The 25,978-nt window shown below is 37.2% G+C and overlaps 1 protein-coding gene across 1 annotated transcript in view; it reads right to left on the bottom strand.

The window, feature by feature from the left end:
* The window catches only part of LOC115221816 (hypoxia up-regulated protein 1), a 51,857-nt gene extending 27,775 nt beyond the window's left edge, over positions 1–24,082 (bottom strand). The window contains exons 1-10 of the mRNA XM_029792048.2: positions 23,955–24,082; positions 20,122–20,212; positions 15,085–15,146; positions 14,402–14,433; positions 14,146–14,224; positions 12,532–12,686; positions 6,990–7,066; positions 4,672–4,800; positions 2,385–2,489; positions 1,085–1,154 (exon numbers count right to left, since the gene is read on the bottom strand). Coding sequence (XP_029647908.1) covers positions 1,085–1,154; positions 2,385–2,489; positions 4,672–4,800; positions 6,990–7,066; positions 12,532–12,686; positions 14,146–14,224; positions 14,402–14,433; positions 15,085–15,146; positions 20,122–20,194 — 782 coding nt within the window. The 5' untranslated portion in view covers positions 20,195–20,212; positions 23,955–24,082. The remainder of the gene's footprint in view (positions 1–1,084; positions 1,155–2,384; positions 2,490–4,671; positions 4,801–6,989; positions 7,067–12,531; positions 12,687–14,145; positions 14,225–14,401; positions 14,434–15,084; positions 15,147–20,121; positions 20,213–23,954) is intronic.
* Positions 24,083–25,978: the final 1,896 nt, after the last annotated feature.

Raw genomic sequence — 25,978 nt, 5'->3', positions numbered from 1 at the left:
TCCCATTTATCAATGTTGATGGGAGACAAGAGAGGTTTAGTAATTGCAGCACTCCCATGGTATCCAACTTCATGGAGCTCATGCTGAATGGTTTTGGTTGACACAAGGGTTGGCTAGGTGGTAGTCTAGCCCTGCTGTTACTTTTGTTGCCATAATTCAATGGTTTTTTAAACATAATATGTTTCACTAATCTATGGTCCTTCTTTGTGAGCTTTGCTTTTCATCAGGAATTATGCTTACCACACCTAGTTTTACCTTGGTTTTGCAATGCCAACATAATTTTACAATTCAGCAATTTTAGTGAAACTCCAGGCATCCATACTCTGAGTCATCCTCTTTGGAAATCAGATAAGTCACAATGTTTGATGTAAATAGCTGGAAAACATCATTTTGATAGTTTATAAATGTAGAAGCATAGATTCGAAGGCCTCAGGTAACTTATCCGCTGTTATAATTCCATTCACATCTAGCACATTCCTATGATGTCGAATAACATCGCAATGCTGTCTTACTCATATTATTTATTCCACATGGTGTTAACATTGTTGGGGGGGGGGTCTATCCAAATAAATGTTTGTATATTTGTATAGCTTTTTCCATTAACTGTTTTATGAGTGATAATACATATTAAAGAAAGCAGAGGATAGTAGCTAAAAAAAATCTGAGAAACTATATAGAAAAGTCTCTTTGGTAAATGTTAATGAAGAGGGGCATTCAGACAAAGAACAGAAGAATGGAGACAAACATAACTATATTTTCTTAGCGACATACTCAGAAAGAACTTCAGAGCAATGCAGGATAATTAAAAGCAGGGCACTTTGTTTTTGTATTTGGTTTAAAAGATTCTTTATGTGAATTTGTGCATTGAAACATTGTGGTGTAATGACTCTCCCTGGACACAATAAAAGCATTCCATAAATTCTTTAAATTCCTTATCACAATGCTCCTCTGCTGTAAGTGAAAATCTCACTGGGGTAGACTTTTCCTAAGCACAACTCTTAGATTTAGCTGTATTGAAATTTAAAATGGCTTTAGCAATAATTAAACACAAACTTATAAGAATAAAAGTTACCAAGCAACTTACGCTACTCCATGTATGGTCAGTTGTGGGTTAATATCACGGGTATCTTCTTTGCTTTGACTAAGTACGTATCCTGGAAAATAAGAGTAAATGCATTAAAATATTTCAGTGTCCTAGAAAGTATAAGTAAATGCATTGAAATATGTTTGAGATCATCAATATAAGTCATAGAAGTTCATTACACATTATTATTTGTGTCTTTAATAGGGCAGAATTCCTTATACAGTTACTTTCTCACTAGTTTGGATGCATTCAAGTCCCTTTCATCAATTCCAATATTACTGCACCTCTCCAGTCACTGTAAATCTTGTGTCACAACCACTCAAAATCTAATGCCAGATATTAGCATCATACTATTTTCCTTTTGTGTGGAGTAAGAGGGTGTCTTATCAACAAAAGTAGATAATCTCTACACTTCTTATATCCAAACTTGCTTGCTAATGCTTCCTCTTATCAACTACTAATAATTTTGTCTCTTATTTACAAATTAATTCATGAAAATCATATTTTCTAGTATCTAAATGCATTTTTAATGATGGGGGTCAAACTGACCCTAAGGTATATCATGGTACAACAGGGTTAATAGTATTATATACTATGAAATAATACAACTTTAGGTCATATATCTATGACCTGATCACTGAAACTGAGGTGCAATGAATTATATCAAATGCACAACAAAACATGAAGATAGTAATAGCAAATATTGCTATATTTTGAAGGGTTACCATGAATATTTTGCAATATAATCTGGAGTGTTGTTGAGAGAGTCAGATAGGTTTCCTTGTAACTAAAGTTGGCAGAGGATCTACCCAACCCTCAACTCCAAAACAACATTCCTCCCTTTCTTATCCTCATCACTCCAGTTCTCTCACCATCTAGGTTATATAGACTTTAACAGACTGACATGTGCCTCATTGTTATCTTTCACCATTTATCCAGCCCTTGCTATTCATTACACTCACATCCCCGTCTTCCCTAGCACTGGTGCCACTTTAAAAAGCACTCAATACACTCTGTATAGTAGTTGGTGTTAGAAAGGTCATAGAAAACAAACCAAAAATAAAGCTCACAAGCAAAATGTGGTCCTCATGCTGAACACATTTAAGAAAGCTAAAATGATCCTTTCAACCCATATCAGCATGGAAAGAAAGCATAAAATGACAACAATAACGGTGTTTTGTTGTGGGCCTAAATACTTAAACATTCCCTGAAACCATCAATGCTATTTGTCACTGTTGTGTTAAAAGCTACTAAATTTGTTGTTTTCAAAAACAAAATAAAACAAAAAAACTTAACTCACCAACGACACTGGCAGTTGTGGAGCTGGCTCCCATATCATAAAATATAATGTATTGTGGTTTGTTGCTGAAATCCTTCCTACGGAATACTCCATAATTCAAGGCAACTACAAATGATAAATTATTGTCATCAAAAGTATAAACATTTGCAAAATCACAACTTTAGAAACCTTAATAGAATCTCTAAACATAACTACAATAAAAAATTAGTTAAAAAATGAATAGTATAAAATAATTTTCAATAACCAAGTTTGTTGACAGTAAAACCTTAAGGTACCTAAATTTTTAAATAACTATAGAAGCATCTACCCATGAAATTACTTTTATATCGGGTAGAAGTAGGGATTCACCAAGGATCAGCCCTTAGCCCCCGCTTATTCATCATAGTCCTCCAGGCAACAACAAAGGAATTCAAAACATATGCCCTTGGGAGCTCCTCTATGCTGATGACCTTGCTCTCATAGCAGAATCACTACCAGAACTAGAGAAGAAATTTCAGGTGTGGAAGCAAGGTTTAGAATCGAAGGGCCTTAGAGTCAATGTTTCAAAAACCAAAGTCCTAGTAAGTAGGAAGGTGAACAAATCACAAACGCCTTCAGGTAGATAGATGGCCCTGCTCAATCTGTAGAAAAGGTGTAGGTCAAAATTCCATAAGATGTACCCAGTGTAAGCTATGGACACATAAGAGGTGCAGCAACATCAAAGGAAGGTTAACCAGGATGATAGCTTTTGTGTGCAGCAGATGCACAGGGGCAAAATAACACTGCAGATGCTCAGAAAATGGATTCCATCACATGTCAGGGGGAGAAACTAGAAGTAGTTGTCAGCTTCTGCTACCTAGGTGACCAAGTCTGGAGTGGGGTGGTGGATGCTCAGAGAATGTTGCCACTAGAATAAGAATAGCCTGGGCAAAGTTCAGATAGCTCCTACCTAAGCTGGTAACAAAAGGCTTCTCAGTGTGAAAGGTAGACAGTATGATGCACATGTGCGAACTGCCATGCTACACGGCAGTGAAACATGGGCCACAACTGCTGAAGACATGTGTAGGCTTGAAAGAAATGAAGCTAGTACGATCCCCTGGATGTGTAATGTCAGTGTGCACACACAAGAGTGTAAGTGCCCTGAGAGAAATGTTGGACCGTAAGAAGCATCAGATGTGGTGTGCAAGAGAGATAACTGTGCTGCATATGGGTGAGGAGAGCTGTGTAAAGAAATGTCACTCCCTAACAGTGGAAGGAACCTGTGGAAGAGGGAGACCCAGGAAAACATGGGATGATGTGGTGAAGCATGATCTTCGAATGTTGAGCCTCACAGAGGTGATGACAAGAGACCGAGACTTCTGGAGATATGCTGTGATTGAGAAGACCCGACAAGTCAAGTGAGATCACAGCTGTAGCCTATACCAGTGTCACATAACTAACCCATTTAAAAAGTACCTTTGAATTGTCGGGCAACACACTGTGCTTGAGGAGACCTACTGAGTCAAGTAAAATCTAAAATCAAAAATGGAAATGGTAGTTGTGGCCAATACCAGTGCACCTGACTGGCTCTCGTGCTGGTGGTAAGCAATAAGCACCATTCATGTGTGGGTTGTTGCCAGTGCCGCCTGACTGGCTCAAGTAAAAAGCACCGTCCAAATGTGGTCGATGCCAGCACCCCCACCCCAACTGGCTCCTATGCTGGTGGCACGTAAAAAGCACCCACTACACTCTTGGAGTGGTTGGTGTTAGGATGGGCATCCAGCTGTAGAAACATTGCCAGATCATATTGGAGCCTGGTGCAACTTCCTGGCTTGCCAGTCCCCAGTCAAACCATCCAACCCATGTCAGCATGGAAAACGAACGTTAAATGATGATGATGACAAATGTATAAAATAAATTTCAGAGTAAATGTCATTAAGAATATTGATTATAAACACACAGAATATACTATATGTAATTTATCATGTTTGTCTACAAGAGAATATGAATGTAGGATTCCATCATATCTGCTAATAATAAACTATAATAAATTGAGTCTTTAACCAACATGTATGACAAAGTAGCAAACAATAAGAACACTACATCAAAGTAGTAAGTATTCAGACGAAGGTCTATATCAAAAGTTTTAAAAACTATTTAGGGTAGCTAGCCATCATACATAATAATAATCAATAAGAGATATTGTTCTCAGAATAATTAACAAAGTGGCCAAAAACAAAGCCTTACAGTAACTAGTGACAAAGTATGCTAAAAATAAATGTTGATTCTCAGTGAAATTAGGAAAAAAAAAAAACATCAGGGTAGATACCTGCAGCATTCACACTCATCAGTTGTAATAAATTAAGGCCACCGATGTGAACAGCTTCCTTGACTGAGTTACGTTCTGCCTGGTTGAAGTGTGTGGGCACTGTCACCACAACATCCTTGATATTTTGTTCTGGAAAAATAAATAGATTCATATTTTAGCAGATCATTATCTGATGATATCATCTAACACAATTGTCCATTGTTGACCTGCATGTGACTAGCAAACCAAATCCTTTAGACACATACCCAAAGGCACTGCAAACATGCAGTAGTCACAGATGGTGTAAACAAAGAAGTTAACCCGTGTTCTCTAACACTTGTGATTATCCTGTATCAATTTTTCTCACGGAATATCAAGGTTTTTTTCATTCATAACATGCCACTTAATTATCTCTAGCACAAGACTCCAGCTCTCTTGCATAGCTAGCACAATGCTTTAAACCTATATTTAATATTGCATTCATCTGTCTTTATTGGTGTCTAGAAAGTGCTCCATAGAGTGCTTGACAAGACAGGCATGAGCTATCGATGTGGATAATGGGTAATATCCAGTACAGATGAGCCCTCAACAGTAACCATAATGGTTCTCTAATCTTACCTTACCATATGCTAGTTTACCCCCATCACATCATGCCCCTTGATTAACATCAAATTCACTCATCCATCCACAAACACTCTCCAAGCTTTCCTATCATTTATGAACTCTCTTGCCTCTCTCACTCCAACACCTCTAACCACCAAAGCTTTCTTCACTCCATCCATTCACACAAACTGAGGTCTGCCTCTGGTTCTGCTGCCTATCACTTCTGCCTTCATCACCCTCCTTACCATCCACTCCTCATCCATCCTCTTCATGTGGTCAAACAACCTCAACATTCATCTATCCATTTTGGTTGTTAGTTTTTCTCTCATTCCTGTTCACCATTGCACCTCCTCATTCACCATCCTGTCCATGTGTCACACCAACCATAGTCCTCAAACACATCTAGTCCCCTTTCTGCCTCTCTCAGCCCTCATATAACATTGTCAGCACACTTCCTCAGCCAACAACACCACCAGTTTTTAATGAATTAAAGGATTCTTTTGTATAGTTTGATTCTGCATTAACCTGATCCTTAACTGCCTTTCAGTGATAGATTGATAATGAGAAGACTTTAAATGTGTTTTTTAAATATTTTTCATGATATGTAAGAATATTCTGTTGTACATAGTCTTCAGCATATTAAGTGCTTGTGATATATGAGTTAGATTTTACTCAAATAAGAATAAGAAATAGTGAAGTTTTACAGTAACCAAACCCTCATTTCTTCATTAGTGTATATTTAAATGTATTACACACAGAAAATGATGAGATGGTCACTGCTGAAATGCTTTTCATTAACAGGTATGTTTAATGAGGACAGACCTGGGTCTAAACATAATATACACACACAGATATCATGACAAATAAAGAGCAAAAGTGCAGTTCCAAATTATTTCCAAAACTGACACCATCTCACAATTGAACTATTTATAAAAAAATCTATGGCACAAACTTTTGCTTTTCTTATCACCATAGGTTGGAATATTTTCCCAACTCATGTCAAATGTCAGCCCATATAATTTTGCAGTTGGCAACCTATCTCAATGAAACAAACAAGAAAAGTACTTATTCTGTGAGAAAAGAACTGAAGCAAGTACAAGAGCTACATCTAGGTAATTTTGGGAGGTTTCAGACTCCTGAATCAAGAGACCAAGGAAATATCTTATGAGGCCTTTCATACCTAGAAAAATATTGATCCTTCTCCTGAAGTTAAAGGTAATTCATTAAGAAGCAGAAAAGTAAAATGTTTAGTCATCTAGTCTTCTTCCAGGTATTTAATTAAATTAGTTTGAACTCAGCCTCACTGAGAGACTAACTTCATGCAAGTATATAATGACTTGCTAAGTTAAGGTTAATCATAGGCTAGACTGACATGATCTGGTTAACAATATTTGTTGTAATGATCTCCTTATGATGTCTCCATTACAAAAAGAATCACTTCGCGTGAGATTAATCTGTAATTATTATCCAAGCATTTGTTGTCCTTGCAGTGAGAATTAAAACAAGATTTCTTTCATAGAAATATCCCAAACTTCATATTCAAAGAATTATGAAATGGAGTTATTGTAACATTCATGTTTATCTCAAGGACATTAGTAACATAGATGATTCTACTGGAATTTAAGTGTGGGTTATAGATTTGCTAGCTGACACAGCACCTGTGATTATTAGTAGGTTATAAAAATTAAAATTTACATCACTGATGAAAAGGAAGTAAAAAACAAAATGTTAAATACCTGCAAAATTTTCTGCCAACTGTTTGCAATATTCTAGCAGCATACCAAGAAGTTCTTCAGTACTGTAAGAAGTTTCCCTATACAAAATAAAAACAATAATTCAAGTTACAACCATTCGAGAGATGCTTTTTAAATGAGCAGCCATGTAGATAATGGGCAGTGGGTGAGCTGATTATAATTAAAAAATATCAATTTGAATGTGTTATTCTTTTCTTGTCTCATTTTTCTTGTCTCATATAAGCCAATAACATGTCATGATACAGAGTCTTAGAGTAGCTGTCCACCGAAGTTCCATATAATATGGGAATGAAAAAGGAAAAGGAGGAAAATACAATGTTACTAAAACAAAGACACATTCACAAGTAGACAAACAAATGGTTTGATTAGGGTATAATCAATTTGGCGAGGAAACTAAAGAGAAAATATTACGACGATGACCACCACAGATCTACAATGGAAGAATTCACCACGTGTAGTTGAGGGTAAAAGAAATCGTTGAACGACGGTAAGTACGTCCAAAATTTATAAAGCAGTGACATACATACATACATAGATACTTGTAGTACACATGTATATACGTGCAGAGTGAAAATAAATCACACTATTTAATGTGACGGACTACACTGCAAAAAAATCAAAAATTTCATTTCTGTTTACAAACTTTCTCCGTGTCTATACGCACAAATACTTTTATGTATACACACGCAATATTTAAGAAAAAAAGGAATATACACAAAAAAGAACGAAACATGTGTATATACACACGCAATATTTAAGAACAAGGAATATACACAAAAAAGAACGAATCAAAAACAAATATTTTATATTTTACTTTTATCGTATTGTTGTTTACATTTTCTGTCTCTACGGATGACCAGAACCAACAGAATCGCCATGGTGAAATCCATAGCGGCGTGCGATAAGACTGGTCGCTGCTCTAAAATAGAACACTGCCCAGAAAATCACACCTGCCACATCTGTACGGAACCCGAAAATACGTTCCGTAATCGCTGGGTCGAATGTGGGACATGTCTCATCTCTGTCTGCCTCCAATGTGCCACGGACTTTCAGAAGATCCCAGGCCAAAAAAAGAGCCATCATAATGCTATGATGGATAGACTCTGGAAGATGGTTCAGCTTAAATCTTGGACTTTTCAGTGTCAGGCCTGCGTGCCTCCACAACCGACGATTGTGTCTCCCCCTGCCACTCCCGTGGAGGAGGCGGAACAGCAACAGCAGCAACAACAAAATCAACCACAACCAGAGCAGCAGCAACAACAACAGCAGCAGCAACAACAAAATCAACCACAACCAGAGCAGCAGCAACAACAAAATCAACCACAACCAGAGCAGCAGCAACAACAACATCAACAACAACAACAGCAACAACAAAATCAACCACAACCAGAGCAACAGCAGCAACAACAACAACACCAATTGACCAGTGCGGTTCTTGCAGAACTGCAACAATCGATCTGTGCTTTAAAAGGGGAAGTAGCAGGAATAAAAGCAACCATTCAGGTTGGACTCCACAATGAGGGGTCTTATCGGAATGCTCTGCTAAAGAACCTCCCTGTACCTGTACCTCTTGTCGCATTTAAGACCGCGGATTCTGCCACCCATGAAGTCATTGCCATTGGGGTGCCAGAAGACATGGCTGATCTTCAGGCTTTTGCTGCCAACTCAGCCAAAGACCTAGGCTGCGTTCCCCCAACGGGTGCTATCCGCCTTGGACGACCTGGCCCAAAACCTAGGCTCATCAAGTTGTCTTTTACGGACCCCACTGAGGCAACCTCTTACCATCTGGCCTCAGTTAAAGCTGGGCGGGAAAATCGGACCACCTTCCGAACACGCCCAGGCTTACCGTCCAATGTACGTCCGAAGCTACATGTAGTGGCTTCCCTGAATAGGAACTCAGCTCTACAGGAAAGCTTCAGTCTTCGGGAAGATGGACAAATCTGGAGATTTGTCAAGACTGCTGAAACGTGGAAGAGAGATACCAGCTGGTCTGAGTGCTCTCTACCCACAATAACTAAAAAGACTACAGCAACTCAGGGAAACTAAGCCAGAACAACCTGCCATCCTCTACACACCATCATAAACTGCGAGCAGGGTACAAATTGTTGTCCTTAAATGCTCGCAGTTTATGCAACAAAATACATTTGTTCAACGCCTACGTCAGAAGTGTTGACCCTGACTTCATCACTGTCACGGAAACATGGGCGCATTCCTTACTCTGTGATGGGGTTTTCAACATTACGGGGTACAACCTCTTCCGTAAGGACCGCACTAACCGCCGTGGTGGTGGTGTGATGGTCTACGTTCGTTCAAATTTTTTGGTAATTCCTTGTGCCGATTTGAACGAATCACAAGAAGAAGTTTTTTTCTGTGACGTGCGTATGACCATGTCAACACTCCTGCTTGGCGTTGTTTATCGTCCCCCAAGTTACCATCGGGACACACAGCTTTGCAATGTCCTCCGAGCTGCTGCCAGGAAAACAGCCACTTATGTGTTTATTGCAGGCGATTTCAATCATCCTGAGATCAATTGGGAGACCTTCCAATGGCCACAGAGTGCAAACGATTTTGTTGAGCTTGTGCTGGACTCAAACTGGTCACAAGTAGTCACCTCTCCAACAAGAGGCGACAACACCTTGGACCTGCTCTTCACAACTCCTGAAGCGGTTATCAATTGCACTACGGAGGAACCTCTAGGTGACTCTGATCATGCTATGATCATCGCCAATCTGGCTCTTGCGGGCAACAAAAACCTGAACCATCTCCAATCTGCTTCCTTCGATTGGAAGAGAGCAGATTGGAACCTGTACCACACTGAACTACAGCACCCAAACTGGCGTGAATTCTACAACTCTGGAGATGTGAATACTATACTCCAGAGTATCCTGGACTCAATATGGGCAGCATGTGCAGCATCAGTGCCACGTAAACAAAAAAAGAAGAACCGCCCCAAAAGGGCAATTTGGGAAACTTCAGCGGTCCGACTTGCCAGGAGGGAACGTCGGACTGCTGAACGGGAATACAGGTTGCATAAATCAGACACCAACAGGAAGAAGCGGAATAAATCCTCCAACCATCTCAAGCAAGTGACAAAAAAAGCAGTGCTTGAATTTGAACAGTGCATAGCAGCCAATCCTGACAGCAAGGTTTTCTGGAAATATGTGCACTCAAAGCAGAGACCTCACTCTCCAGTGGGCCCTCTTCGCAACCCTCACACAAACCAGATCACTGACGACCCCAAGGAATGCGCAGAACTCATTGCCGAGTGCTATGCAAACATATTCACTGTTGAAAGTCAAAATGTACCATCTTCACCATCACTAACAGCAAACTCCATAACAACTATGGAATTTACACCTGCAATGCTGCGACGTCACCTTCAAAATAAGCGCAACTATGCCTCCCCTGGTCTCGATGGAGTTACACACCTGCTTCTCAAACGTGGCAGGCACTTCCTTTTACACCAGCTTTCTATTTTCTTCCAGTACTGTCTCAACAATGGTGCTACTCCGGAGCAGTGGAAAACTGCCAGTGTCATTCCTCTGTTCAAAAAGGGCGACCGCACATCACCTGTCAACTATCGCCCAGTCAGTCTCACTAGCTGTATTGCAAAACTGATGGAATCGTGTGTCAGAGAAACACTCTGGAACTTCTGGAGCTCTCACAGTCTCATCCGACCCTCACAATATGGATTTGTCCCTAACTCCAGCTGCAGTGACCAGCTTGTCGAGTTCCTTGAGGACATTACTCAGATTACTGACAGTGGCTCATGGGTGGATGTTGTCTACCTTGACTTTGCTAAGGCTTTCAACTCTGTGCCACACAAAAGGCTTATGGTGAAACTCTCTGCAATGGGTGTGGGGGATGACCTTTTTAACTGGTTGAAATCCTTCATCCTCAGCCGAAAGGAGGTAGTCACAGTTCTAGGACAGCACTCTACACCATATGAGATGTCATCGGGTGTACCACAGGGATCTGTCCTTGGCCCCCTCTTGTTTGTGGCATACATTAACGACATAGATGCCAATTTAAAGAATGCCACAGTATTGAAATATGCAGACGACATCAAGCTGTACCTTGAAATCAAGAGGACAGATCCTGATGTCTACAACTCTTTCCTGCAATCAGACCTAGACACAATGCAGCAATGGATCACAGACTGGCAACTGAAACTGGCTGTGGACAAGTGTACCACCATGCATTTTGGGAGAAAAAACCCTGCGTTCACATACTCCCTCCACAACACTGATATCAAGAAATCCTCTTGCGAGCGTGACCTAGGCATCACTGTCAGCAGTGATTTGCGTTGGTCAAAGCATATCTCTAAGATTGTCAGGAAGGCCGAGGGTGTCTTGGCATCACTCAGCAGGTCTTTTGTTAGCCGCTCTCCAGCCATCTATTTAAAACTGTATACAGCTATGGTACGACCACACTTGGAATTCGCATCATCAGTTTGGAACCCCTATCTTGCACAGAACATTGACCTCCTGGAATCTGTCCAGAGACGTGCAACCAAACGCATACCCTCCATCAGACACCTACCATATTCTGAGCGCCTTGTTTCCCTGGGCATGGATTCACTGAAGCTCCGGCGTTTGGCGACGGACTTGGTAAACACCCACAAAGTTATCAACCACCTCACCAACAACAACACTGAACACCTTTTTGATCTCCATGTGTCTAACACACGTGGACATGCCTACAAAGTCAGAAAACAATACAGCTCCCATGACTTTCGGAAACATTTTTTCACGCTCAGAGTTGCTGAAGCATGGAATAAACTGCCTGCGTCAGTTGTTGACTGCCATGACACTGCATCTTTTAAGGCCCTCATGCTTTCCGAAATCCGCCGAAACTTCACCTGATTATATATACACTTTAGATGAGTTGTAGTGCACCTGAGCACTGTACACAATTATTATTATTATTATTATTATTATTATTATTATTATTCAAGTAATGATGATTCCACTGAAATGAAAATTGTAAGTTTTAATAGAGTAATGAAATGCCTTACCAAAATCTACAAATATAGACATAATAGTGTTATATAATAGATGAACAGATAACATACTAGACATGGACACACAATGTTACAATTTAAATAACCAAACTAGTACTAGACATTTCTCACAGTAGGAAGGCTGACATTCTGACAGCTGATCACTATCAAAATCATTTGGCAACAGATTTGTGTTAAATCTAATATTTGCACAACAATAATACTGAATGGTCAGCATAATTCTCACCTTGTGTATAGTTAATACACAAATTAAGGAAATGTGAAGTAGCAGAAGTGACAGAATGCAGGTGGTTGTAATTTACCCCCAGGCTCTGAACTAAATGAAATTGTTTCAAGTGAGAGAAAACACTTCAGATGAATTCATTTGGAAAATACTGGATTTTACAAGATGTATAGATAAACACTATATTACAAACCAACCAAGCTTATACCACATTGATGAAATGAATATTAAAACAATGACAAAAACACACACATAAAAAAACAAAATTGAACACTTACTCATCTACTTTGAAGATAACAGTACCTCTTTCTTCATCTTTAACTAGCGTATAGAAAGGGAAACGTTCCTGATAAAGCTTCACAGCAGGGTCATTAAATTGTTTCCCAACAATGTCCATTAAGTAAATATAAGCATTTACAGGCATTTTTACTCGCTACAAAAAAGAAAAAAAGTCTTAAAAGTCAGGTCATTGAAATTTCAGATAGAGACTTTATTTTTACAAATAAGATATCAAGCTTTTAAAAGGGCACAAAATACTGTAGTTATTTTCTATCATCTGTTTATCTTATAGACAAGTTTCTACTTCAATTTTAATTTCTTTGGCATTGTATGGTTAAGGTTTTGATAAATAGACTACATGATAATGTATTTTAGACCTTGTTGCCTCTATATACTTGTATCTTTTAGCTCTCCTGCCATATTTATCCTGCAAATATTCAAAATGGGAATCAGTCACATCAACGGTCATATGTCCTGCTCCTGTTCTCATGGATAATTTTTTTTAAATAACAATAAAAATAGACACACTCAGTTCTGTGTAGTAATTATGAAAACTAGTAAAAACTTCCTTGTTATTAGGAAAGGTTTTATATATAAGCTGGTTAACACTGCCTACAACAGTTATATCAAATATGAACAGGAAGCCACAATGAAAGAAATGTACAACTATGAATGAAGAACAATAGAAAGCTTTCTCCATTTTGGTCTGCCTGCCATCTCCCAGCAATCCCCTTATCCTCATTTCCTCTTCCATCATCATTGGCTATGTCTTTCTCAATCTTTAATTGCATTCCACATTTATTTCCATTAGTCCCCTCACTCAGTCACTCCTCTTTCTTCAGCCTTCTCACCCCATTTCTCTTCACAACATCCACTTAAGTGCAGTTGTCACACTACTACATTTTCAATAAACAAACCAAGAAATTATTGTATATTTACTCCAACAGTCATTCTGCACACAGTCACTTCCAGCTACTTTCCACTTCACCACATACTTCTTCTTACCTTTTACCTCCATATTTTCTCTCCCATCCATCCCTACTGTCTGCTATTAATACCAGATCCTGTGTACAGCAACTCTCATGGTAAACCTTTTATATTCATGTCAACATCTCTGTCAGAACTACAGAGTAGAAGGCTTAAAACAGAATCTTGATGCATTCCAAACTCGTCACTGTTCTTGTCCTTCATTCTTACAACTGAGTGCTTTCCCTCTTATATCCACATCATTAATGTTAGCTAACCATTCCTCCACACTTAACTATCTCAATGCCCATGTCATCACTTCACAAGGAATCTTTTAGTTGCTATTCCATTTCCTCCTGACATTTAACAACTTTTTCAAATCTCCACCTTCCCCTAATTCTATCTGGATCCACAACAATTTGCTCTACTCCATCCTTCAAAGGAATCTTTAGGTTTTCACAATTAAATTTGTGCATTGTTGCTTTTAACCTAAAATCACTAACAGAAGGTCATTATCAAACCTATAATGGATTGGAACAGTAAAAATTTAGCTTCTAAACTTCTTGGTCTGGTTAATCCCCAAACTCATAAAGTTCACACAGTTCTCAGCAAGAGAGAGTACATGAAAATCAAAAGCAGGATCTTACTGTTGATAAAGCCAAATCAGAAAATTGTCTCTCTTCTCCTTTAAAGGCAATAATCGTTGCAGTTGTTCTTTTGGATTCTCTGTAAGAAAGACAAATAACTATGAAAAATGCTTACAGTCAGAAAGTATACAACAAGAAAATAATTCAAAGAATTTAAAGAAAAAAATACATACAATAAAATCATTAACTGTATTGATAATAATAATTTAGTTTGTTTACAAGTTATGTACAAGTCATAAAAAAAAAATGGCCTTACAGATTTAATACTATTTCCATGGGTACTCCTGGCTGAAACAAAAAAGAAAATAAATTTCAAATTGAAATTATAAATATGTGCATGAGAGTGATCAACAAATCGACACAGAAAGAAAAATGTAGACTATAGATAACACACACATAGTGCAAACTACACACAAAGTGAGAAGGAAAAAAGGGGAATAAGGGAGAAGAATATCATAGTTAAAAAGAAGTAACATATTTATAAAATAAAAGCAAGAGTTTATTGTAGTGTTTGCTTAACAATAATGATTTTCACACAAGTGATTTGGTGGGAATTGATATACATGAACTACATTTTTGGATAAAAATATCATTTGATAATAAAAATCTCCATGTATAAAAATAAAGAAGCTACTTTCACTAAAAAAACATTATGTATAAAATTATAGTCTGACCAATGCATGCATGCATGTAAAAGTCAACATGTAAATGATTACAATACACACAAAAAAAAAAGCACTCGATTTCCACCAAGTCACCTGTGTGAAAATCTTTCAGTAATCAATACAATAGATCCTTTCTTTATTTTATATATTACATTACTTCTTTTTAGCTATTGTATTCTTTTTCTCCCATACTCTCGTTTTTACTTCTCTTTTGTCTACATCTTCATATATATATATATATATATATAAAACAAAATCTGTTTTCTAGCCATACCTTTACAATTCCAATCTTCATGAAATTGGAGCCCAGATCTACAGACATCACAGCAAAGCTCTCTATAAAAGAAGGAAAATCAAATTTTGTCACTAGTTTGACAAAAATACAGAAATTATTTTTAAAATAGATTAATAACCAATATGAACTAGGTTTTTGCTTAACAAGTATAGTGTAAAAAATTGTCCCCACTGTGTGACTTGATTACAGAACTGATTTCACATCGAAAACCTGAGCATTACTGTATAGTGATATATATTAATATATAGTAATACAAATGATATATTATCTGTAGAAGACATTTAACTGTCAATGTCTGTAGCAGACACTTAACCATTCAATGGATAGATGTAAATAGGTAGGTAGCATAGGAGGTATAATACATTACTACCAACAGCTTATAGTACTGAAATGAAATCCTTCCATATTGAAGCCATCAAATATACTGGTGTACTAACAAGAATAGCAATACATCTCTGTAAGCAACTTTATATATGAAAAATAGAGATGAAATCTTTCACATAGCAAAAAAAAAAAAAAGAAACAAATGTAAGAAAAAAAAAACAAACTGAAAATTTCAGTGTAGTAAATGTTATATGACCACAAGTGACACCAACACTAAAATTATTATTGAAAGTTAGAAAGAAATTGTTCAGCCCAGATCACTAATCTAATACACCAATGATCAAACACATAACAGTGACTATCATAACTATTTGTCTTCATACAGTGTATCTAGAATGATATTATGAAGTGTTTTTTCCCATTTCAAGATGGTAGGATATGATTTAAGGGGTGCTATTTCTAGCAGGATGATCAATCATGAAGAAGCTCCCTGTTGACTCAAGGGTGAAATTGCTTAGTTTGATACTTAGTTTGTTGTTGTCCTGTCAGAATTGATTGTATCTGACTTCCACTAGGATTCAATAATTGAAATTATTATTCATAAAATACTCTTGCACCTAAGTGAAACATCTATATATTAATATGCTAAATCCAAATGCATTACACTGTCACATGGTTAGTTGAAGGGAGAGGTGAAGAGCAAGAGAAAAAGAGAGAGAGAGGTGTTAACAACGTGAGGTAGGAGGAAAGTAATAGTTATAATGTGGTTAAAAAGTTAGTTGACGGGAGAGATATAGAGAAATAATTAGAAATTCAATGTTTAGCAGAAGGGTGATGTTCTGGTGGTGAGGTTAAAGAAATGCTCTCTCTCAGAGGGGAGGGCAGTTATATTAAGAATGGAATGCAGACAAAATGAGAGTAGTGATGTTATGCCAGCCAATGTCATTGCACTGTCATGTGGTTAGTGGACATGAGAGGTGAAGAGGAATGAGGACATGAAGAATGGAATGACATGGTTAAAAAGTTTATTGAAGTTAGAGGTAGAGAGAAAAATATAAAATGCTTAGCAGAGGGAAATTTTAAACATTATATATTATTGTGACTGACAAGAAAATAATGTTACAATATTTAATTTTTTTATATCTTCTCTCAGTTGCTCAATTAGCTGTCTATCCACATTGACAAATACATCATTGGATGGACGGTGGAAAGAAAGCTTATAGTAGATATAATAATAAGCTTATAGATCAATGAAAATGAAATAGCTTAGCAAAATAGTTATGGATATTATTTCATTTTTAAATATTTTTTTTTTAAATTATTCAAACTTTGTATTGTCAGACTAGTTAGATACATGAAGGGCAAGAAAAATGGATATAAACAAACAACTGAACTGAAATGAAATGAAAATAATCTTGGTTGAGAAACAACTTAGACTGAACTTTGTTATTGAAAACTATAATGGTGGTGGTGATGAGGAAGGTGATGGAAGTGACCGTGATGAGTGGCTAGTGAAAATGTATTTATTTTTTATTTGAAATAAATTTTTTATATCGCCTATCACTTAATACATGTGCATAAGTGCAATTATTTATCAACTGCTAACTTGAACATTGATATTTGTTTATAAAATATGGATCACAGATGATGTAAGCTAATAATAGAAAGAATGAGATGGTATAGGTAATGATGTAAAGAGAAGCAGTGGGTTGAATCACTAGAACAAGCATGTGAGCAGCAGTGTATATGAGGAAAAAATATCAAAGAAAATACAGTTAGTATTTACAACAGATAAGAGAATGTGTTCGAAATAGAATAGAAAATGAAAGAGAATGTCAGAAAGACTGTAAACATATGGTTAAAAGTTACAACATTGGTAACATGAATATTCTCTGTAATCATTTGTGAAGCTCAGATTTATAATTGAACCTCTGAACTGCTGAAAGATTGGGAAAGTCATGCTCCCTAAATTACAACCTTTCCTGAAGAACTGAAAGGTTTTCTCTTATGAAAATAATGCAGAATATACAATTTCAAAAGAAACACTAAGTTTTATTATTCTCTATAAACTTGCAACCATCTAAAAAATTTTGTATTTATCGTGAGATTTTCACAGGTACTGCTAGTTATTGTTATTATTATTGAAAACAGTTTAAGAAAAGTCTGCAATATTGTGTAATGGTACTTTTTAAAAAAATGGTAGATTTAGCAGGCAAATTTTCAAACTGAATTGCAAGACTTTTCACCATGTTTAACTATATTTGCTTCAGCTTTACATATAGAAAATAAAAAATGATTCTATTGAAGTAATAGATTAATATCCTACTGACTTCCATCTATTTTACATAAGCACAACTAAAGAGAACTGATACTACAAGTCATCACATTTCAAGCTAAGATCCAAGAGAGCTACTTTTTCAAGTAAATCACTCTATCTTGCCTTTCTGGTATTTTCTAAAACAAATATGATAGATCAAGATCCAGAATACAGAATCATTTGGTAATTTCTAAAGGAACTGACTTCACAGTTTTTTGAAATAGTAAGCAGCAGTCAGGACACTGCTATTAGCTGTGACTATTCACTCTTATGGTACAAAAGTAACCACCTCATTCAATCATCATATATCTGAATTTATTGTTGAAACTTCCTTTAGTATAAAAGTTTCAGAGAATTGAAAATGTAACATTATTACTCTTTTACTCATTTCAGCCATGCAGCTGCAGTCATGTTGGAGCACCATTTGAGTGAAAATGGTTGTTTACAATCTCTAATAATCAAAAAGTTTTGTTTCTAGTGGAATGAAAATGAACCTTACCTGTAAGGTGCTAGTAGAATAGAAAAATATCTTACTTGGAAAAAGGTATGGGTTGGTAGACTGGAAGACCATCCAGTTGTAGAAAATGAGAAAAATGTTTGAAAAAATAATGGGACAAAGTGGGGAGAAAAGATCTTCAGATGTTGGGCTTCACAGAGGTGATGACAAGGGACAGAAACATCTGATAGTTTGCTGTACTTGAGAATACATGTCAAACTAAGTAAAACTGTGGTTGTCCTTGTGCACATGCATATCCCATACATCCCTCTTCAGCTGAGCGATCTTAATCTTGTGGGTTTGTGAGTGTTGGTGCCAAATAAAAAGCACCTATGTTGGTGCCACATAAAAGCGCTCGTGCTGGTGCTGCATGAAAGCACTCAGTATACTCAGTAAAGTAGTTGGCATTATGAATAGCATCTAGCCATAGAAATCATGTCAAAACAGACATAGAGCCCAGGCAGCTCATCAGCTGGACAGCTCCTGGTAAACCATCCAACCCATACCAACACTGAAAATGGACATTAAATGATGATACAACCCACATATACAAAACAATACAAGACCTGACCTTCCATCTATTTAAGGCAAAAGATTCCATAATCTTTATTGATGTTGTAATTTAAATTTCTTATTACTAAAAGGCATATGACTGTGTGGATAGAGATGCAATGTGGCAAATGTTGCAGCTGTATGGAGTGGATGGTAGATTGTTGAGAGCTGTACAGAGTTTTCATGGAGAAAGTAGGGCATGCGTTAGGGTGGGTGGTGAAGTGAGTGAGTGGTTTGATGTGAGAGTGGGGTTAAGACAGGGTTGTGTAATGTCTTTATGGCTGTTTAATCTATATATGGTGTAGTGAGAGAGGTGAATGCTAGAACCTTTGGTAGGGAAGCCCAAATGATGGGAGAAAATGGAGAAAAATGGCAGGCGAGTCTGGAAGAGTGTGTGAGAGGAGGAAACAAAGTGAATATAGCTAAGAGTAAGGTGATGAGATGTTTGAAAGATAGAATGGTTGGTAGGATGAATGTGAGTATAAATGGTGAAATGTTAGAGGAGGTAAGAGTTTTTAAGTATCTGGAATCACATGTGACAGCAGATGGAGGAGATGGGTGAGGAAGTGGGAGATAGAGCGAGGAAAGGTAATTAGCTACGTGGAGTTGTGAAAGGTATGCTGAGAGATAAAAGGTTGAGTATGAAAGTGAAAAGAGGTGTGTATGAGGGCATGATTGTGCCAACAATGTTATACGGTACAGAGATGTAGGTTCTGAGAGAGGCAGAAAGGAGGTGACTAGATGTGTTTGAGATGAGATGTTTGAAAGCTATGGCTGGTGTGACACATATAGACAGAATGAGAAGGTGAGCAGGCATGAAAGAAAATCTAACAACCAGAATGGATAGACAAATGTTGATGTGATTTAGTCACATGGAGAAGATGGATGAGGAGTGGATGGTAAGGAGGAGGATGAAGGCAGAAGTGGTAGGCAGCAGACCTCGGTCTGTGTGGATGGATGGAGTAAGGAAAGCTTTGGTGGTTAGAGGTGTTGGAGTGAGAGAGGCAAGAGAGTTTATAAATGATAGGAAAGCTTGGAGAGTGTTTGTGGATGGATGAGTGAATTGATGTTGCTCAAAGGGGTACAGAACCAGCATATGATGTGGCAGGGGTAAACCGGCATATTGCTGTTGTGCTCTGCTGCTGTTATCAAGGGTTGCGTTCTATGCCTTGACCCAAGCATAGAACAGGGCTTGCCTCTTTGAGCAGGGAAATGAATGGAATGCTTGGTGTGTGTCTTGTGGTTACCCACTCCTAAAAAAAGGGGGAATAGGCCTGGGTATATAAAAAAAAATAATTCCCAAAAGAATTAGGTTGAGATATTTTACCTGACAATTTAACTTGAGTGGAAACAAACAAAACTGTTATTAGCAGGGTGGATGCAAACTGTTGCCATGACATGATGGAGGTGAGTTGGTTCTGAAATGAAGAGAAACAGACGTATTAACTTAGAAATACCAGTAAATCTTTAATGTTAATTCATTTGTTTGTTCAGTTTTAATTTCCTACCCTTTAGCATTCAGATTAGTCTCTCAAATGTAATGCTTATTATTTACAGTGTTTTGAATTCATCATGCATTATCTTGTAATTTCAAGATTTCAATGATATGATTGTATATTTTTTGAATGTAAGGAAGGTGTAAGAGGTCAGATCTGGCCAGTTTAAATGTAAAGCAGAGATTATTTGGGCTGGATATGGTTGGTTTAAGTAAAATATGTCCAAGTAAAATAGAGTTAAACATCCAGCATCTGCATTTTATGTTCTGTTGCTTAAAGGAAACTGAAAACAATTTGGCTATATAACAATGATCAGATCATCTATATGAGGAACTGGGATAAGCTCAAGCTTTGTAAAATGGTTGAGAGATATTGCTGTACAAGTATTTTCATATCAGAGTTGCTAGCAAAAACATTGTTTCCATTCTTTGACAACTTTTAAAAGCTTGAAGAAAATGGTAGCTGTGGTCAATGGTAGGGAATGAGTGAAGAATTGAAACTAGATTATGAATATAACTATATCAGTTCACAATTGATATATGTGCACTTGACTTCACCTTTCTGCTTTCCAAAGTTGATAAAATAAGTCTCAGTTATGTTCTGGAGTCAATACAATTGATTACAGCTACTTCAAGTATTTGTCACCTTAAGCCTATATTAGATATCAAGGACTGGTAGGGTCATTAGGTCTTCAGACAAAATACCCTATGGTATTTCTTCAGGCACTTTACATTAAATGTCTTTTCATCCTTGCAGAGTCATACAAGATAACTACTGGGTCAATGCAATCAACTCTCTCCCTCCAGTCTGCTGGCCTTGTATCTAAATAAGAAACAGGTATTATTATTATGCTGCTTTCTACTTTTTGCAAAAGTGTGACTATCAAACTTTCCCCAATTGAATATCAAGTCTATACAAGACATTTATTCATCCTATATCATTAGATGTTGCTTAGCTCCAAGTCAGCCCTGATTGAGCAGACCTATAATCTAAAGTATTCCAACCGTGACCATCCAATCTTTTATTCAGGATCATTTTACTCAATGTGCTCTTCCCTTTTTAAGATTGTAGGGCGCGATTTATAGATTTGACTGCTACTTCTAGCCGTTCGAGAGATCGCATAGCGACTCACTCGTATTTCTTAAAATTTAGTTCCAAACGAGTCCAGATCGATCAGACCTATGATCAGTCCCGTTTATATATAAGCATGTTGGCCCACATTATTCAATGTGACCCTATCTTACTAAGACGGTGGTATGATTTGAAGAAGATTTAGCTAATACACCTAGCAGCTTGAGAGACTATGTATAGGTTCCTTCGTTATCTCCGTCATCATCATTTGTGTAGGAGGTCTCAGACATATCTCTCCGAACTAAGGGAAAAAGTCTATAATTAATTCACTGAACAAAGGTTGTAGCGAAATGTGACAATGATAACTTCCACAGAATACTACAATAACCACAATATTAGAATCCGCGGAACTCTAAAGACAACTAATTCACTGTACATACAAACACATATGTGACACTGCACGTTTACTCCACACTGAGTATTGAGCACTCGTCTTTTTGGTTTTGTTTTTTCAATAACACACACTTTCCGTTCGATTTGTAAACAATATATACTTTCATTTAAACATATGTTATTTTTTCCGAAAAACGGGCGATCAATTTTTGCTCTGTTCAGCACACATTGTGTTAGCCCCTTTCTCAGATGCACACACCGATTTACAATTACATAAAATATAGCGATAGTAACGTGTGAACACACACACACATAAGAACAATCGAGAGACATCTGGACTTCATGTTGAGAAACTAAGAATTCTTTACATATCCATGAATAGATACACACACTTACAAACATACATTCACTTATACTCAACGCACACGCAAACCTTCAACATGGTTGCTCAAATGCAAGGAATAGCAGCCATATTTCCCTCTACACTCTTAAAAAATACGAAATGATCGCGGCTGGAATGCAAGTGATGGACAGACTGTTCAGGTAGGACGAGTCGAAGCTAATAACAACACGTGTGCGGCATCACATGAAAAGAATCTGAGTGGATTGAATGAAACAAGGAGTTAAGTCCAAGGGAGCGGCGTGGAACTGTAGAAAAAGACGGTGAAGGAGTGTAAAATGCAGAGGATATTAAGAGGTAATATCGGATAATTTAGGAGACATTTGTAATGTAATAAATTAAGAGCGGAGGAAAAGAGAAACACTATATGATTTTGTTCCGGTTATGGTTACAATATCGAGGAAGAGGTGGGATCTAGAAGTCACCAACATCGCTATTACTGTCTTGAACGCCACAAATTCATATTTCCCCATCTTCTATTTACTGGTATTGCATTAATGTTTGAAATCATAAGTATGAAGAGAAATTATTATTTTGACATTCAAATACTACACAGGTTTTCAAGCTATCTATATCTATCTCACTAGGGTCGATACATATAAATACCGGTAGGAGACAGAATCATCCATACTATCCCACCCACTTGGGCTTGTTCTTGGGCATGAGGCCATTCAGTACAATGCTAAGTGGTGGTAGTCGATGGGATAAAGGGACTTAAAGCAGTTGAAGTAAACAGACCTTACACAATACATGTCATAGCAGTCATATATATAAGCTCAGTTATTTTTACTTCGACAACTGTCAGAATGAATGGAAACCTATTATTAAAACAAAGGAAAAGGTTACAGGTGAGGATTAAATTTGTTTCGTCGGATTTTTTCGCGGTGCAGCAGGATTATTATAACGACTATATTTTCTAATACTATAAGGAATCGAAGAACTGTCAACATTGTGTTAGTTTTTCGTTCCTCCTTTCCGACTTCCAATGGAAGAGAATTACTATTTCAGAGAGGAAAGTGTGTGGATGGAGGTCCAAGTTAAGTAGGAGCTATATATATATATAAATATACACACCCTGGGTTTCTCGCCATAAAGGGTACCTTTATGGCGAGAAATCAAGATAACCCTAAAAACCGGCCTTCACCAGTAATTAACATAGACTGCTTTAATTCTTAGATTGTGCTTCTTTTCCGGATTTATGTTTTTTCTAGAAAAAAAAACGAGATATATATATATATATATATATATATATATATAAACGTTTATTTTTTTTCATTTACTGTCAAAATGAATGGAAACATTAAAAGTTTTAGATAAAGAAAAGGTCGTCGGAGTTAAATTAGTTTAACTTGATTTAAAAAATATTTTTTAGGTTAGCTTTAGTACAGTAAGCCGGGTTATTATAACGATTCTAATAATACAGAGAACCAAAGACATGTCAACATAGCGTTATTTTTTCCTTCTCCCTTGCGTCTGAAAGGGAAGGAATTACTATTTCAGGTAGGAAATTGTATAAATATAAATAAACACCCAAGATAAGTGAAAATATATAAATTTATAAACAGACAGATGGATAAATAGAGGGCTACAAAGATTCTACATTTTTTTTAGTGATTTCTGGAAAGTTATTCTAAAAATAAGGAAAAACGTGTAAACGGTTGCTTTAAACATCTATCCTTTTCTCTCTCTTTCCTATATATATATATATATATATATATATATACTTATAAATATAGAAAGAAAAAGGGAAGGATCAAATATAAAACAGCAAAAAGAAACTAAGCTTGGAGTGAATCTTACCGTGGTTTAAAAACTGAAACTCTGGTCGTATTTTGAGTACGTACGGTGCCTAGCTCAGTCTTTTTCTCTGTCAATCTCCATATGATCAAACATACAATCATGTGGCGCATTCCTATTGGTCTAAACCGGCAAGCCGGCTTACGTTACCCGCTGTCTAATGTATGGAAGCACAAATGTACAACTATAATTTATTGCTTTATATTCCTGTATTTTGACTTTTTTTTATTTTGTCTTTTCTTATTATTCCATTCACATCTAGGATGTATAATAAGAATATTAAATCGAACCCCAATACTTGACTTATGATTTATTTTGTCGACATTCGAAATTGAGAAAGACAAAGTTAGCTTCGGGGTATTTGAATTCAAAATGAAAACATTTTGTTCGGTTCAGCCAAATAACTGGGAGAATTAAGCAAATAATGATTTCAAATTGTTTCAAGTTTTGGTGCAAGGCCAGCAATTTTGAGAGGTGAGAGGGAAAGAAAATTACATCGACCTTGTTGCTCAAATGGTACTTATTTCATCGACCCCGAAATGATAAAAGGCAAAATCAACCACGATGAAATTTTCAACGCAGAACGTAAAGAGCCGAAAGAAACGCCGCTAGACATTTTATCCGACGCGCTAGCAATTCTGTCAGCTTGCCGTCTTTATTTTCAAATTTTGATTCAAGGCCAGCAATTTTAGGGGATGGGGTAATCAATTACTTGACTGGAACTTATTTTATCGACTCAATTTGAACTCAACGTAAAAACGGACGAAATGTCGCTAAGTATTTTGTGCGACGCGCTTACGACTCTGCCAGCTTGCCACCTTGAGCAAGGTAAAAAACTTGAAATTTTAGGGAAAGGGGGCTAGTCGATTACATTGGCTCGACTGGTACTTATTTCATCGACCCTGAAAAGAGAAAAAGAATGTCGACCTCGTCTCTAATCATTTTGTCCGGCATGCTAACGATTCTACCACTTCGCCGCCTTGAGGAAAGTAATAAAAGTAAGAATTTTCTTTTATTTGTCAGCAGTGTAACGGATGAGGGATATGATACAAGGACATAAATAAAGTAAGGGGATTTACATAAAATCGAATGAAAAAAAAATGAAACATAAATATACATGGTATACAACTATAAGGCCAATCGAGGAACCTCAATATCCCTGATCTCCCTGGATATCTAGGGCAAGTGTCCTCTCCGGTTGTCGTTCTCCGACTTACAAGCTTGTATTTCAAGTGGTCCCATCTGCTCTAGACATTTAATCCTTTGTCATCCACCTTTCAAATAATTTTGTTGCAGACAGCACCTCCCTCAACACTCTCACGTTCCTTTTCAAGTGAAATTTGGAAAAGTCGATGAAGGTTCTACCAAAGAGAAAAGTCTCTATCATATCTTTCTACTTAGTTCACCACACAACCTCTTTCGCTGTACCACAAGGTAAAAGCATGGGCCCAGGAACATGAGATGCAAGGGATGCAAGCGCACCTCCTAAAATTTTTGTGGGATGCTAAATCAAAACTTGCACCCCTTCTTGCTTTTCTCAGGTTTAGAAAACTGTAAAAATTGATCTGTAAAAAGTAGCTTGAAGTTAGGTTCCTTCTCAAAGAACAAAAACAAAAATAAAGAAAACAATAAGACCTTGTTTGTAAACAATTTTGGACCTGGGTTTGCACCACCCCGCCTCAAGAAAAATTCGTTCCCGATCCAGTGGATAGAGGAACGCTACCTTCCTTGCTCAGTTAAACAAGAGCGGCTAGCAATCCTCACGATGGGGCTCGACTGATAACCCTGATTCGTCTCATACGCAGCAACAGCTGTTCGACAAAACTCTTAGCAAGTCAGCAATGTCCGGATATTGAAAGGTGCGTGCAGGACGATTTCATCACGCTGCACAAATTCCGGACAGACCTGTTTGATGGCACTTCCAAGTTAAGGACTTCTGGAAATTATCCATTGTACATTTCGATGCAAGAGACCCCAGGGAAAGATAGACCAGTTCATTTTCGTTAACGCCCAGTTTCCTCGAGAAC

The sequence above is a fragment of the Octopus sinensis genome, linkage group LG18 (assembly GCF_006345805.1).
Source record: "Octopus sinensis linkage group LG18, ASM634580v1, whole genome shotgun sequence".
Taxonomy (NCBI): domain Eukaryota; kingdom Metazoa; phylum Mollusca; class Cephalopoda; order Octopoda; family Octopodidae; genus Octopus; species Octopus sinensis.
The sequence above is the reverse complement of the archived record's forward strand: the minus strand, read 5'-3'. Positions and strand labels throughout refer to the sequence as shown.